The sequence below is a fragment of the Panicum virgatum genome, chromosome 9N (assembly GCF_016808335.1).
Source record: "Panicum virgatum strain AP13 chromosome 9N, P.virgatum_v5, whole genome shotgun sequence".
Classification (NCBI taxonomy): Eukaryota; Viridiplantae; Streptophyta; class Magnoliopsida; order Poales; family Poaceae; genus Panicum; species Panicum virgatum.
In genome coordinates, this window is record NC_053153.1 from 55,154,118 (window position 1) to 55,171,282 (window position 17,165).

Genomic DNA, 17,165 nt, shown 5'->3' on the forward strand with positions numbered 1-17,165 from the left:
ACAGGGCAGGCTGCATAAACAATTAAGATTAATGGTTTCAACTGACAATGAAACATGTGAATTGTAACAATTAAATTTAAATATGGAATGAATACGTACTGTAAACTGTAGGAACCAGGTCTTCGAAGGACCTGCTGCTCACGGGTGCGGGTTGATCGGACCTGCTTCTTCCACGCGGTCAACCAGGGCAAAACGGGCCTCCAGGTCATCCTTCCACGAGGCCGCCACCACACGCGGACCTACAGCCTCCCCGACGATAGGGAGGCCGAGGAGGTAGGCCACGTCCTGCAGCGTAGGAGTCATCTCCCCACACAAGAGGTGGAACGTGTGTGTCTCCGGCCTCCATCTGTCAACGAGCGCCGTCAGGAGGGATAGGTCGAGCTGAATAGGCCCAACCTCGACAAGACGGCTCAGAGTCAGTAGACCGGACTCACGTAACCTGCAAAAAAACAAAATTGTCGAAACAAAGGAATACCGACGAATACATAAGTGATAAACAATAATATTTCATTACATACCGGTCACACCAATCGTGGTGTATAGAGATCGCCTCTCCGGGTGGACGATGACGTAGCACCTCTAGGGCTCGGTGCTCAACAGCTGCAAAGTAAGACCTGTGGCTCGAGTCGATAACTGGGTCTAGCAAGGAGTCCATCTCCATACCTGCATTCAAAAATATATGAGAACACATAGGTAAATATATATTTCATACAAATTGGACACATAGGTACAATAATCTTTCATTACATACCTGCAATATTTCATTACTACATATTACAAATAATGAAATACAATTGTGGATCAAGACACCGAATGCCTTCCACGAGCAATTCTCGCCGATGCTCGTCTGAACGTAGGAGGTGCTCCATCTCTGGGATTTCCGGAAGGACCGACGTCAGTAGCATCGTGAAGTGCATTCTGAGGACACTTCTTGTAGTTGTGACCCAATGCTCCACATTGGCTGCAATGCTTTTGTGCCTTGCTTGCTTCCGACTCGTCCATACCATTCCGAATACGACATGTCTGACTGCGGCCTTTGCCTTTCTTAGTGGCTGGATCAGAAATAAACATCTTATTCTCATTATCCTGAGTGAAAGGCCCTACAATTCCAATCCCGTATACCTCATGTCCCCAAGTGGATACAGCTGCTTCCTTGCTGAAGTACGGTGAAACAAATACTCCTGGCTGCAACGCAAACTCTGCACATGGCGCAATGAGATGGGAGCATGGCATATGCAATAACTTTGTCTTCATGCAGGAGCAGAAGGCTTTGCCATCAACTGTAATCAAACTCTCCTATACCACCCTATCTCTACGGATAGCACGACCACTTCTATCCTTGCATAGAACCTCAAATCTATGCTCCATTGTACCTGTCGATATGACGCGGTGCAGTTTGCCCTTTTCAATCTTCTCTTGCATATATTGCGTCACTCTTTTGCAAAACTGAATTTGGGGGTTGCTGATGTTTATGCTTGCAGCCGTGTAACGCTCTCTGAAATACTTCATGCACCCATACATGATGAACTCAACAATTCCCACAAGAGGAAAGGCACGACAAGAACGCATAACCATATTGAAACACTCTGCATGGTTCGTTGTCTGAATACCATACCGTATTCAGTTGGTATCATAAAGGAATGACCATTTCTCCTTAGGTGCACCTCGAATCCAGTGTGAAAATGGCTTCTCAATTGAATCCCTAGCCTCTGCAGCCTGACTCGTGCCTGCTCCTGATGCCCTTACCTTCACTAGCTCTGCAGTCCACTGATCAAGCATCTGTCATAATGCATTGAATTTTCTCTGTTGATTTTGGGTGCACAACCTCTTAAACAGGTTCTTAAGATCCTTGTTCTTGAAGTGGTCATAGAAGTTTGCACCCATATGCCTAATGCACCACCTGTTTTGGACATCGGGCCATAATGGAGGCGTTGTCGCAGTTCCACGTTGCAATTTCAGTATCGATTGCAGGATACCTGCATGCCTATCACTAATAAGGCACACATCTGGACGTGCAGCAACAACATGAATCTTCACTCGTTCAAGGAACCAATACCAACTGTCTATGTTCTCATTCTCAACAAATACAAATGCGAGCGGAACTATTTGGTTGTTGCAATCTACACCGATTGCGGTGAGTATCTGACCTTTATACCTTCCAGTCAAAAATGTGCCATCAATGCAGATCACCGGAAGACAAAACTGAAATGATCTAACACAAGTACCTATGCAAAAGAAGGCTCGTTGCATAATTCTTTGTCCCCTAGTCAAGGCTGGTACAAGGTATGTGTCATAAAAGCTTCCAGGATTTCTAGCAGCAACCTGGGATAACATACGAGGTAGGTTATCATATGATACCTCGTATGTGCCGAACCGCATCTCGAACACCCTTTGTTTAGCCCGCCATGCCTTCAAATAACTGATGGTGTACTGGTAAGTCTGTTCAATGTGTCGAACAATCATTTTTGGCTCATAATTTAGGTTGTCCATAATAAACCCATACATTTTCTTTGCAACAAAGTCGCATGATATATTGCGATGCGAGGGAAGAACTTCTGACAGCAAACAAGTGTGCTCTGTGACAATGGAACATTTCCAGTTTGACTTCCATTTTCCTTTGAATGCATGTACTCGCCATGGACATCCAGCATTCACACACTTCACCTCATATTCTTTACTGCCAGACTTTACGACTATGAATTCTCGTTTCAATGAGATTGCCCATAGTCTCACAGCATCTTTTACAGCTTCAATGTTTGGATATGTTGCACCTTACACTACCTCATTCCCTCTGTACTCCCACTCCTGATTTCGTACATCTTCTGCGACATGACTGCCAAAACCATACTCCTTCCACTCTTTTGGCAATGAGTACTGCTCATCATCAGATGAGCCCTCATATTCTTCCATCTCTATTGCGGTTTGATCTTCTGCCTCCATCTCGTCCACAATGCTATGTAACCTCTCTCCCTCATCAGCAAGGCCTTGTGGTCCCATGTTTTGGTTCTGTCTCTTCTGACTCATCTTGCTCAACATAATTGGTCTCTCTTCGAATACTCGGAGTTCCTTGATCTGCACAATATTGTATTTCATTTTGTGTCTTCTCCCGGATTTGAACAAGAATGGCCAGAGGCCACCCACGCTCTAGAGTTGCTTGCATGTATTTCTGCCAGTCATCTGTGCTGTGTATCATCATCAATTCCCATAATTCACTTTCTACCTCCCAATTAACAAGAGACTGGACAGTGATCACATGTGTCAACGGATCAACACGGAACCCACGCTGCAGCCACTTACATATGGAACCAAAACTCCTTTCCAGAGGTTTATCTATGCCGCTAGATGTGCACTTAAAGGCAGAAAGATCTACTCCATTTGGCCCATACATAATATTGTATTCACCATAAAATACTTGAAATTGCATCTTGCTCGACATATCTGTATATCACATAATACTTATCGAGTTATACTCTTTACTTCACTACCTTATTCAATAATCCATAAAAACTAAGTATGAAATTCAACTACAACGTATAAGTATTCATAACTACGTGATGAGACTCAAATTCTATACTGCATATGCCAAATTCTATTCTAAATCATAATTAATTTATAAACACGTCTCTAATAGTACTGCAATTGTAATAATAAATGTGTAGTACTAATTTTCTAAACTAATTTACTACTACGTAACTACAAACTAAAGTATCATTAAACTCCTACTTAAATGGTTCTACTATACCACTAATTAAATTAAATTACTCACCCCTACTTAAATTACTCATACTTAAATACGTAGTACTTAAATATAACAATATATAAACTAAATGTACTAACCTGTAGATCACAAGTGCTGAATCTGACAGGGCTTCGCCGCTTTCCTTCTCCTCACTCCTCTCTTTTTTTCTGGATTTTTGGTGGAATTTTCGGGCTCAAATGAGGAGGGAAGGGGAGGGTTGGAGCTTATATAGAGGGGCTTACCCCGGTCGCCCGCGGGGGGGGGGGGGGGGGGGGGGGGGGGGGGGGGCGACAGGCCCCCCCTTTTTTTTTACTCCAGGGACTTCGTTGCAAATTTGAAAAAAAATTATATTTGAACCCTGTCGCCCCCATAGGGCGACCGGGGTATATTTTTGAAATTTTAATTTTTTTTAAATATAAAAAAGAAAAAACCACAAGTTGATTGTGATTGACAAATGCTACTGTTGGCTGGCCTGCCCTCCCTCTCTGGACTCTCATCATCCGCAAAGCTTTCCACCATTTAACTGAAACTGTTGGGTTAAACTATAGCAAGGTTGTTGCTTCAACAACACATTGCCACACCGACCGTCGTCGCAAGAATCCTGCGTTATCCCAACTGAACACAATGCGATGAGATAGGCTATTGCCACCTAGGTATATGCGACGCTCATATTCTTTTCCCAACGACCCTAAATTTGTTGATTTTCCTTGATATTGCAATGAAAATGGGCTTGTTGCGATGATTTTGGGGCGTTGCCCAACATGCATTTCCTGGTAGTGTAGTGAGCCTGTTATTTTCTGTTGAAATGACTGCTCTAACACGTGACGGTGCATGGAGCCATGGCATGGTGCCATGGCGATCAACACAAAGAAACAAAAGGTGGTGGTTCGTGGAGAGCGAGCCCTTGACGGAGCGAGCCACCTTCCGCGTACAGCGACCGGATGTACGATCAGGACCGTCACACTAGATTTACGATCGAAACCGTCACACCGGATTTACGATCAAGACCATCACACCAGCCTTTGCTGCAGTGAGCCAAAGATGTCGAATCCAGTCGACGAGCTCTCCTCCCCGCCGAGCCAGCACCTTTGCCCCCCCAAGGCTAGGGATGACTGGGCACCGCCACATGGCCCGGCGAGGGATGTCCGGAGCGGCGCGTAGATGAACCCGCGTCTCTCGCTCGATCTTCACGGTGTGGTACTAATTAAACTATGATGATGCAGTGCATGCGGTGGTTCTGCAGGCGAGGCGAAGGATTGGAGTGGGAGTCCGATCGGAGAGACTGTATTGCGTGCGCGGTACGCGAGAAGAGATGAGTGGCGCGCGTCGGGCGGGGGGCTTCCTTGCTAGCAGGAGCCAGCTGAGATGAGCGCGCGTCGGCACCGCGTGGTTATATACTCATCTGCATAAGCGTTCAAGACCGTAGCCAACGCATGCATGCTTTGTGCTGCCTGCACACGTGATGATCACACACACGTATACGTTTGCATGCATGACCTAAGCTAGCTCTGCTGGGGTTTCAGATCACCGGTCAAAGACAAGATGTAGCATGCATGTAATTAGCTCTGGTCTGTTGGTAGCCGGCCGGCCGGCTCGCGGAATCCAAGTCGGGGCGTGTCCGCCGATCCCATCACCGCATGCCGGCGAGGATGATGCTTTTGCTTTACCACCACTTGTCTCTCCCGACGCGTTCGAGTACGTAGTTGGCAGTCAGCGGGAGCAGAGCCGGCAGCCGGGAGGTTTACCTGCGCACACTGCACAGTGACAGTTAGCCGGCAGCTATACATGAGTGCATGACTTGACGAGCCACCGAACTGCGCATGTGGGCTTAATACAGTTGGGATCCAGCAGGACGCGCATCTTTGTTCGGTCCCGAGACATGCCACGACGTAAAAATTCATCAGGCCCATATTATGAAGTCCGGGAAAGTTCTTATTTGGGTCACTGACGGTGGCAAATTGGGCCCACTTATGTCACTGACGGTGGCAAATTAAATAAGGGTCTGACAGATTTACAATGGTAGGAAAGGAATTTCTTCTATAATTTCTTAGAGTAAGTATAAAGCACAGTCGGCCGGCGAAATGACTGACCACGTCATCCAAATCTGAGGTGGAGGAAAGAGAAAGCTAAAGAGAGAGTAGGATAGGCGACTGGCGAGGCGCTCGCTTGAAGCAGCAGAACCGAGGAAAAGCTCCCTCCCAGCCTGTTGCATGCGCACTGAGCCAGCGGCTCCTCCTCTCCCATTCGCTACTAAGGGTGTGTTTAGATTCGCGAAAATCTGGTAGAAAAAAACACATCGGACATTATATCATACTGTAACACTTTTCGTTTGTTTATGGTAAATATTGTTTATTATAGGCTAACTAGGCTCAAAAGATCCGTCTCGCAACGTATATCAAAACTATGCAATTAGTTTTTTTATTTACCTATATTTAGTACTCCATGCATGGGTCATTTGCTATATTTAATATTTCGATGTGATGAAAAATTTGGAGGAGTTTGAGAGAAGTGAACACAGGCTAAGACATGTAAGCATTAACTCTTATAGCCAACCTCCACACCAATCCACTATATGGAATAACTTTCTCAAAGACTGAAAGCGACATGGCACCTCGTTGCGCGAGCAGCTGTCGAAACCACTAGCAATGCTCTTAGTGCTACAATACATTAATTACTCTTACATGCTAAACGACGAATGCATTCATCACTTGTCACATGTGAAAACCTTAGGGATTTACATAGTTAAAAAATTGTATATCTTAGCACCGAATTTTCTTAGAACTCCATGGCCAAAATATTTTTATGTTGTACATTCGAAATGATTTTGAATCTCATGAAACTTTTGACAATATGGGAACTTTAGTTAATGCATGTAGTAGTTTTTTAAGTAACATATATAGTTAAGATAAATCCGTCGCTTCGTTATTTTCACATAGGTGTCATGGTCTGCAGCTCGATGTTGCACTTGGTATATATTTTGGGCATTCTATTATCGTGACGCTATTGTTATATTATTTCGAGTATTGAAATGGAGCTATGGCATTTGTTGATGTACTTATTGTAGTGAAAGAAGAAGTAAAGTAATTTATTAGGGAGAGAGGAGCATAATTAGTTGGAAACTTAATTTATTTGCGAAAGCATGTTGCAACTGATAGACATGTTATTTTTTTAAGGAAGTAGTGGTTATATTAAAATATGAGCGTTATTGTGGAGGTAGTATGAGAAGCCATAGAAGAATGGTGGTACAATATTATTTTTTAGCAAAATAAGATGTTATGTAACGATTTAGGAAAGTAATTTGAATTTACAAAACTTTGCTATATAATAAAGTTGTAGATTTTAAAATTCTAAGCAACTTTTATGTTGATTATTATTTTTATTTGAAAACATTTTGATGTCCAAATTGCAGGTATAACGAGTCGCATGTAAGCGTTTGTGCAAACAAATTGCGAAAGTGTATTGAATTTTAAAATTTACTCTATGAAAAAGTTGTATTTTTTGAATTCCTCGATCAAAGTCTATGTTGCGCAACTTTTGATTCCAATGTGTTTTAGTGTTCGAATTGTACGTATAATGTTGCTCGTGTAGAAGTAACGGATTGGATGGGTTGTAGTTTGATTTAACTAAAATTAGAGGGTTTTTCTAAAAAATTATAAGAGAGGATCAGGACGGCGAGTTGATTTTATAAAATTTAAGATTTTATTTATAATTTTTTCTAAACCTGGACTGTTGGGTTGATTTTGAGAAAAGTTGAGAACTTTTTCATAAAATTTTCTGAAAGAGGGGGCCGGACCGCAGGTCAATTTCACTAAACTTTGAGGGCTTTGTTGCAAAATGACTGGAAGATGCAGAAATGTCCACCTGGTCGATCCAATGGTCGAGAATTGCGGGCGACGTCCACCTGGCCGATCCGATGGCCGAGAATTGCCGGCGACGTGGCCACGCTCCCTGACCCTCATATAGAGATGTGGATCAAAGAGTGCCGCTCGATCAGGGAACAATAGTACCATCTATTCCATGTGTCCCGTCCAAACCAGAGCTCGCGCCAAGCAAGCTAAGGATTCACCAAAGTGAGCGCGACGAGGTTCTAGTTCGACAAGGTGTAGGAGTCTAGCTCCTGTCGTAGCCCAGTAGCCTGCACCGCTGCGCGCTTTCGCCTGGGCATCGCCTGCTCTATAAATACCGTGCGTGTGACCTGACACCTGAGCCAAGAGCGACCATGCATTCAAGCCGCAGGTAGCTTTTTTGTTTTGAAATAAAAGCCAGGAGCATTGCCGGATTATATATATATATATATATATATATATATATATATATATATATATATATATATATAAGAAGGAGCAGAATGCTGGTGATTACATAGGTTTCGATTACATAAAAAACAAAGACACTCACTCTGTGGAAGCTAAGATACATGATTAAACTAATTCACATCACGGGGCTCACACGCACGCCTTCTTACTTTCATTTCAGATTGAATCATGTCCAGCAACCGTGTTGGCGAAATCGAAATCCCAGTGAAAATGCGTCGGTTTCTTTCATTCCAAACATTCCAAGCCGTGTAGATGAGGATGGCCGCCACCTTGTTCCTGTCCTGAGGCCCAGCTTCTTGAATGGCGAAATTCCACCAGTTTTGCAATGTAAGACCTGGTTCTGGGATAGCAACAAGGCCCTCTGTCCAAATGTGAATCAGCCACCAGACTTCACGAGCATAGCAGCAATGCAGGCACAGATGGGCTGCCGTTTCCTGCTCCTGATCACATAATGAACAAACCGGATTACAATGGACTCCTTTGATCAACAGGACATCCGCCGTGTGTATCTTTTTCTGAACAAGAAGCCATGCAAAGAAGCGGTGTTTGCCTTCATCCTTGGCCTTCCGGATTGCACGACAATTGAACGTGCAATATCTTCCTGCAAACTGGATATTATATGCCGATTGTGAGGAGTACAATCCATTTGCCGTCCATTTCCAAGCAATTTCATCAGACGATTCAGAGAACTGAATCTCCTGCACTGCCTCCCAGAGTAACACAAATTCAGCCATCTCAGTAGCATTGGACATCCGCGATAACCCTCGTGTCCAAGTCTGGTTCTCAATTTCCTCCCGAACCGTAGGGCGTTTTCTCCAGGCAAGCCGCAGGTAGCATTTTCTACTACTAGTTCGCGACGATGGCTTCAGCGGTGGTGCATGTGTTCGGGCAGCCGGCGTCGACGGACGTGGCCAGGGTCACGGCATGCCCTCCTCGAGCGGAAGCTCGAGTTCGAGCTCGTCTGCACCGACGCGTTCAGGCGCGGCCACAACTGCACAAGCTCCCCGATCGAACTCGTCAAGATGAGGGCACGTTCAACAATAGTGCTTCGAACATAATTCTTCAGAACTCTGATCATGTTCTGCTCCTGATCGATCGATATCCTGATCTGTCCCTGCGTGCTGGATCCCAGCGGCAAGGTGATGCTCAAGCACGGCGACACCACCCTCACCTGTCAGGAAGGTTTTGAATTCTGAGAACCGGCCAGCTTATCGATGCTGCCCAGCTAGCGATTAGTGCCTCATCATCACTGTTCCTGCCAACTCTTCTCTCCTCCGTGCTTGTACATTCCAGGGACATTTGCCGGTACGTGTGCACCGAGTTCCCGTGGTGGTGCACCAGGGTCCTGTACGGCGCGGTCGCTCTGGAGCGCGCGTCCGTCGAGAAGTGGCTGCAGGCGGAGGCGCAGAGCTTCGACGCGCCGAGCGCGGCTCTGGCGTTCCACCTCGCGTTCGCGCCGCGGGTGGTCGGGGCGCCGTCATCATCTCCGGCCGCCACGCCGGGCGGCGTCGTCGGCGAGGAGGAGGAGGAGGCACGGCGCCGGCGCGCCGTCGCGCGCGGAGAGCGAGCGTCTGCTGTTGCGCGTGCTGGACGTACGTGTACTATACGAGACCACTCGCTCGCTCGGAGCGCGTACACTATTAGAAAAGAGGCCATCGTTCCACCTCAAAGGTACTAAAACCAAAATGACCCGGTACCAAAGCTTCTTTTGAGGTGCATGAAAAGATCCAGGGATCCTTTAGTACCGGATGGTAACACCACCCGGTACCAAAGGCTAGACATTGATACCGGGTGGTGTTAATGGATCCTTTCACATTAGTATCGGGTGAAAACATCACCCGGTACCTATGTCTAGCCTTTGATACCGGGTGGTGGCTACCACTCGGTACTAAAAATACTTCACATGTTACTTCAAAAGAAAAATATCTTCGCCTCGAACCGGTACCAAAGGCCATCCATGACCGGTGCCAAAGCAATTTTTCCAGTAGTGGTACCTGACCGGCGGCGAGTTCACGCTTGTCCCACCTCCCGAACGCGCACAACGTGGCGTGCTCCGCGCGGGGCAGGGCGCTGCTGGCCTCCAGGGAAAAAACGTGCCGCGGTGGTGGTACGCGCCTACGCGGCCATCTCGGCGCCCCCGCGCGTGGAGGCAGGTGATCGGGGTACAGGGCCGGAGCGTGCACTGCCCGTACGCGTTCGGGAGGCCACAGCGCCCAGTGTTGTTGTGTGTGCCGTGTGCCGTGTGCGTGCTAACGTTGTCGTGTCGGTTACAATAACCATGCGATCGATGCATGGAAACGGAGCCTTTGGGTGCGTACGTATAGCGTGTGCGTGGAGTACGTCCCTGTTAACATGGGCTTCAACTGCTTCAAGTTTCAATCCCCATGGGCTGCGGTCCGCTGCCAGTTGTGTTACATAAACCCAGATACAAGATAGTTTTTAGAAAAGCTGTCCAGATGATTTGTTAGAAATTTGTTATTTTTATATCTCACAAACGAAGTCGAGTTTGAACAAAATATTTTTACAAGATTGTGTATCATCATATCATCTACATGTGTGATTTTTTGGTGAATTTAGACGACTTTTTTGCCGTGGTTTTCACGGATTTTCATGAACGTTGCGGTTTCCACCAAATATGTTCCCTCTGAAGTATGGGCTGAGTTTACGTTTCCACCTTGAAACTCGAAAACGAGGTATTTTGGCTCCTCAAACTCGCAAAACCGGATAGATGACCTATCTGGGGGGGTTTTTCTTAGTGGTTTTTCTCCTTTTCTTTTATGTTTATTTTGTATAAATATTAAAAAATCATAGTGAATCACAAAAAAATATAAAATGGAAAATTTAATTTTGTTGGACTCCAAAAGAGTATATATATGCATTGAACATATTGTATGATACAATTTAGTAAAAATTATTTTTTAGTTTTAAATATATAATTTTTTGTAATTAATTCGTATATACATCTTCCTTAATCCAATTATGGTGAAATTTTTATAGTGAGCTAATTATTATATTCTTAAGTTGCAGTAAAAATTTTTTGGTCATTGGATCATTTATTCTTGACAAACTAAAGAGTTTGGTATATCTTGGATTTAAACTCCTGAATCTATAACTCAGGCATACATGATCCAATGAGTATGAAATTTTTACTACAACTCGATCATTTAATTATTAGACCACCATAAAATTTTCACCATACTTAGACCACGGAAAATATAGATATGAATTAATTATAGAAATATATATAGAGAGCTAAAAATATAATTTTTACTAAATTATATCATATCATATGTTTACTGCATGGACCTACCCATGCAGAGTCCAACAAAATTTAATTTTTAATTTTATAATTTTTTTGTGATTTACTATAATTTTCCAAAGATTTATCCAAAATAAACATAAAAGAAAAAGAGAAAAACCACTATATCCAGGGAGGTCATATGTCCGGTTTCGCGAGTTCAAGAAGGCAAATGCCTGGTTTTCGAGTTTAAGGTGGAAATGTAAACTACTCGACGTTTAGGGAGGTAAATAGGATTTTTTTTCTAATTTTTATTGTAATACCCAATCGAAGCCACCGGAAGCCCATGTGCTCTAACTTAAGGCCCATGTCACCTGGAGAACGACAGCCCAACATGTTCATGCTGCACAACCTTGTTAATTTAGACGTTAGAGGCTTTCTTCGTATTTTGGGCTGGGCTCAAACCTCGGTCACATGGTATGAATATCGCAGGCTTTCTTCGTGTATAAAGGTGTCGAACTAGAATTGGCTCGTAGTCCAATGATAGGACGTTACAGTGGGACGCTACCCACTAAGATTCAAATTCTGGTGCTCGCACTTTTTCATGAGATTTTCCTAGGATTTACTGGTGTTATGCATTAAGTGGTAAGCGACGTTCTCCTCGACAACGAGGCGCCAGTGGTGACTTCGGGAATCTTCTGCCGGTGCTCAGTCCTTCTTAGGTGCTCATAGGTGTAGAGTAGAGTTTGCGTACGTGTGTTCATAGGGGTGAGTGCACATGCGTGTTGTTGGCGTCTACGTTGTACTGTGTAATTCTAAAAAAAGTTAAGCTCTATAATTTTTATTGAAAAATTGATATTATTTTGAGCTTGTATGGAAAATTATGAACAAGCTGACTTAGAGGGATCTATATCCCATCACATTTTCAGAATATACAATTTTGTAGCTGATGAATTTTTCTTTCGGAGCCATGTGGATACTAAAATAGTCGATAAAATTCAGACATATAAATAAATATCTGAATATTGTCTATTTCAGTAGCAAGATGACTTCAAATGAAAAGTGATGAAGTTATGGATTCTAGATCTTATTGAGCTTTATAATTTATACGAATTTTATTTCCATTCGAGCTTATAAATAATAAAGTTATGATTTTCGAAGCTGCGCTATACAATGGAGGAATAATTGGCTCCTCACAGAGGAGACTCATATAAATCGCCACTTGTATTGCTGACTTATTAATTGGTGATACATTGTTTCATTTATGGCAACATTGGTGGATGATTTGTATATAGATGCCCCGGAGACAAGAAGGCGTGTTTGATGTTCTTTGGAAGTGTTATATAATTTTGCTAAAATTGAAATAAAAAACAGAGGGCCCTCTTTTGACAATGAACAGGGAAACATATCCGTGAAAATCATATGTAGAACTTATTAGTTGATACTTTACCTCGAAATAAAGACAAAACTGTCTGATGCTGCAGAGTTGGTAGCAAGGCGAGGGAAAAGAACATGTCCTGAACTTCCAGCGGGAAACAGGCTAATCGATAGCTAGTTAGCTACAAGCATATGGGATTTCTAGTTTATTCGATGGCCGTGCATGACATGCTCTAAGTTAAGGGTAGGTTCACACGTGCCGTCGAGTTTAACCAGCCGTGTGGCATGGCCCTAAAAGGAAAAGAGTTTAACAAGTAGTTATGGTCTTCGACGATCACAAAGGCAGTCAACCAGTCAACAATGAAAATTCCATGCACGCGGCTAGATCACTGCCGGTGCCAGCCCTGCTTCGTTCGATCTGTGTTTCTCATCAGTTGTTTCCTTTGTTCAAAGGTAAAAGCTTTAGTTTGATTTGATAGTATCTGTTTCTTTGGCACAGATTAATTAATGTATGTAATGAAATGAAAAGAAAATTCTTGACTCGATTGCTTGCGGACGCCATGATACGCAGACGACAGCATCGCGGCAAACCTGAGGCCGCCTCTTTGAATCGGCGCTTTGCCTCTTTATCTCCCTTTCGCTTTTGCCCGTATGGACCTGCTGGGAAGCAAGCTGCTGAGGCATTCTGATCAATCTGATCCCCCTTCTCGCTCTCGGATGCGTATATATAGCCACCAGAACTTGCAGACCCAGCACCAAGCAGCAGGTTCGTTCTTGATCTTTTGGCAAACCTCTGCGGCTGCGGCAGATCGATCCACCGGCGCCGGGGAAGATGCCGGTGAAGGTGTTCGGGTCGCCGGCGTCGGCGGAGGTCGCGCGCGTCCTGACCTGCCTGTTCGAGAAGGACGTCGAGTTCCAGCTCATCCGCGTCGACTCCTTCCGCGGGCCCAAGCGCTTGCCTCAGTACCTCAAGCTCCAGGTATGATTTAGCTCTGCAATCATCTGCTGCTCCAACGCACATGCAGGATCGAACGTGCTCACTTCTGACGAACGAGCTCGAAATTCTGCAGCCGCACGGCGAGGCGATCACCTTCGAGGACGGCAACGTCACCCTCGTCGGTACGTACGGGATCAATCCAATGCAGGAGCAAGTAATTTCTGAAAGCTCTACGCATCGATTGGCTTTCTGAGATCTGAGTACAATGCGTGGATGATTGTAGAGTCGAGGAAGATCCTGCGCCACATCGCGGACAAGTACAAGCAGCAGGGGTACAAGGACCTGTTCGGCCCGGGCGCGCTGGAGCGGGCCTCCATCGAGCAGTGGCTGCAGACGGAGGCGCACAGCTTCGACATCCCCAGCGCCGACATGGTCTACAGCCTCGCCTACCTGCCGCCGGACATGCCGCTCGACGGCAGGGGCGCCGGCGGCGGCCTCCTGCCCGCGGCCGGGATGCACCCGTCGCACCGGCAGAAGATGGAGGAGATGCTGCAGCTCTTCGAGAAGAGCCGCAAGGACCTGGGCAAGCTGCTGGACATCTACGACCAGCGCCTCGGCGAGGAGGAGTACCTGGCGGGGAGCAAGTTCACGCTCGCCGACCTGTCGCACCTGCCCAACGCCGACAGCCTCGCCGCGGACCCGCGCTCGGCGCGCCTCATCGAGTCGCGCAAGAACGTCAGCAGGTGGTGGTACACCATCTCCTCCCACGACTCCTGGAAGAGGGTCAAGGAGCTGCAGCGCCCGCCGTCCGCGGAGGCGCCGTTCTGAGCCGCCTGGCCCTGCCCAGTGGCCATTGTTCATCGTGTTTCTGTTGTTCCTGGTTTCTGCAAATTTCCACTGTTCTGAATGAATAAACACCGCCCGGCCAATATAATGCAATTTATTTACAGGGTATACTGCTGGAGCTCGGGCTCGATCTTGGGTTAAAATCAAAAGAAAAACAATGTAAACTGTCGTGCAGCTCACAGGAACAAGTTTCCCGTGTTCACTAGCACCTCTAATCCAGATGGCCAATCCGTTCCGAGTTCGCCTTCACCCTGATCGACCCGGGTTTTGCGCAGTTGATCTCTGCACGTGCACCTCCATGACTCATCTGCGAGACGGCATCAACCGTGTCTCCATGACTCATCTGCACGTGTCACACATGCAGTGTCCTAAGCCTCTTGGCCAGCACCTCGGCAGCATCGTCGGCATGCCGGCAGCTGATCTCCTGAGCACGGCGGCCGCGCTTCTGGCCTACGTGCAGCGTGGTACTTAGCCTCTTCGCCAGCGCGTCTTCGTCGTCATACGCCCGAGCCCGATCCACCACATCCGGACGGGAGGCGACCTCTTCTTGGATGAGCGGGCGGAGCATCTGGCAGCGCCGCCTCCTGCGCATGATCGCGTCGAGGTTCACCGCCGCCCTCATCTTCTCCAGCGCCACGCCCACCTCGGCGATCTCCCTGAGCTTGGGGATCGGCGGCTGGCATCCGCTGTCCCTCGCCATCCTGAGCAGCGAGGACCCCAGACGGATCGGTGCGCCCACGCGCGCCCTTATCGTCTCCAGCACCCCGAGCAATCCCCTGTTGGAGACGTCCGGCCGGACGTCGGCGCACGTCCAGTGGTCCCGCCCCGCGCCGCCGGCGGCGGCGGCGGCGACTCGGCGGGCCAGGTGAAGCGTGCCAGGCGAGGCGGTGATGGTCGCCCGGGGCAGGCGGTACCGCTGCGCCCTGCCCTCCTGCTCCGGCGAGGCGGCGTAGCAGTAATCCGGGGCGCTGGCGCCGCCGTGTAGGCCGTCGATCAGGCGGATGCAGCAGTGCGTGGCGCTGGCGCTGACGCTGAGCAGCGGCGAGGCGGGGTCGGCGGGGTCGACAGGCCTGGTGACCTGGACGTGCCCGTCGCCGGAGCGCGGCGCCTCGGGCCCGAGGATCTCGAGCAAGGCATGGTACGTCTGGTGCATGATGATCAAGGCCATGTTGTCCACCATCTCCCGTGGGCGGTGGTCGTCGAGGAGCTGCCGGACGCGCGAAGCCGGTGGCACCGTCGCCGGCGCCGACGTCCCTGCTGCACTCCCCACTGTCGTAAAGGTCATGGTGAACCGAGCAGCCATTTTTTGCAACGATAGATCAACCAAACAGTTTTATGGCGAACCAATCACAGTATACTTAGTACCATCATACTACGCTCATATTCAACACAGGTGGCAATAATCGAATCCTAATCGAGACCGGCCGGATTCGACTCCGACTCGCTTCGCCGTGCGGGCCCGCACGCGTGTCTGTCTCCTCCCGTTTTGGGCCGTAAGCGGTAATAAGCCCGTAACACGCTTGTGTTCTGCCTGCTACCATCACCATCCGGCCGTGTTGTTATTTAAAACTTGTAACACTAGACACAAAAACAAGATACAAAAATAAACAAAAAACAAAACAAACCAAGACACACAGACCAATTTTGGACGGAATCCAACGGTCCACGTTGGTGACTTACACAAATACAAGATCTAAATCATTTTAAAAGAAATAAATCTCGTTATTTAAACCCCTTTCTTTTCCTGTGGAATACTTCTTATTTCTTGTATCTATACTATAAAGTTGAAAGAATTGAAATCCTTTCTCATCTAGATTAGATCCATGTATCTTTCACGGAGACCCCACTCGCCAGCTTGGAAGGTTCGACAAAATAGGATGAAGTTTCATTTTTTAGTAGAAGAAAAATGTTTCCACCCAAAAGATAATTTTTTTTCACCAACGGCTGGAAGGTCACAAATCGCCAATCCGATACGCATCCGACACGGATACGTGTCAATGGAGTATTGGGAAAAAAATTAAATCACGATTAACGATATGTGGGCTGGACACGTATCTGTACATTTTTTTGGATACAGCCCAGCCCAGATAGAACTCCAGTCTCCTATCCATGCCCCTTACCGGAAAATCCATTCGTGCCATCGCGCGCTAGTTATATTGCCAACAATCGATCCTGGGAGAGAACTTAATCAATTTGAATCTGCGTGACAGACACGGCCCACAATGGCCTCCATTCCGCTCTCCAGCCACTCTCGTGATACCCCCGACGTATGCCGTTGTTCTCTCTTTTTATTTTTTACTTTTCACATTACGTTGTGCAAGTGCTACTATTTCTTTTCCTTTCTAGATTTTTTCCTTTTTACATTCTATTATGTATTGAAGTTCTCTTGACAATTATTTCATAAAAAATATACTATGAATTTGTACTAAAAAATTGTATGATAAACTTGTGCGTAAAAGATTGTACGAGGAATCTTCCCAATAAAGATAATAACGTCACACAAGTTGTGCTAAAAAGTTGTCCTCCAAAATTATTTTAGAAAAAAATTATGCACTAAAATTATATATATCGTAAAATTTATGCTAAAAATATTTTTCAAAAAGTTGTTAAGAAAAAATTGTACGTAAAAGTTATACGCATCGTAAAAGTTATGATGCAAATTTATCTCTCAGAAGATCTATGTAAAAAGTTATACATAAAATTTATACTTAG

At 46.3% G+C, this 17,165-nt stretch overlaps 1 protein-coding gene and 1 pseudogene across 1 annotated transcript; both read left to right on the forward strand.

Moving 5' to 3' along the window:
- Nucleotides 1–8,914: 8,914 nt before the first annotated feature.
- On the forward strand, nt 8,915–9,733 carry LOC120689131 (annotated as a pseudogene).
- Nucleotides 9,734–13,405: 3,672 nt separating this feature from the next.
- Nucleotides 13,406–14,561, forward strand: LOC120693373 (glutathione S-transferase F11-like). The gene is made up of 3 exons (XM_039976791.1): nt 13,406–13,649; nt 13,741–13,789; nt 13,891–14,561. The coding sequence occupies exons 1-3, from the start codon at nt 13,503–13,505 to the stop codon at nt 14,433–14,435; spliced, it is 741 nt and encodes a 246-aa protein (XP_039832725.1). The 5' UTR covers nt 13,406–13,502; the 3' UTR covers nt 14,436–14,561.
- Nucleotides 14,562–17,165: the final 2,604 nt, after the last annotated feature.

What these genes read in the sequence shown, in the direction of transcription:
- LOC120693373 (XM_039976791.1), top strand. Translation starts at nt 13,503, where the DNA reads ATGCCGGTGAAGGTGTTCGGGTCGCCGGCGTCGGCGGAGGTCGCGCGC. An exon ending in CTCAGTACCTCAAGCTCCAG is followed by an intron (nt 13,650 to 13,740) that starts GTATGATTTAGC and finishes GAAATTCTGCAG; the next exon opens with CCGCACGGCGAGGCGATCAC. An exon ending in CGGCAACGTCACCCTCGTCG is followed by an intron (nt 13,790 to 13,890) that starts GTACGTACGGGA and finishes GGATGATTGTAG; the next exon opens with AGTCGAGGAAGATCCTGCGC.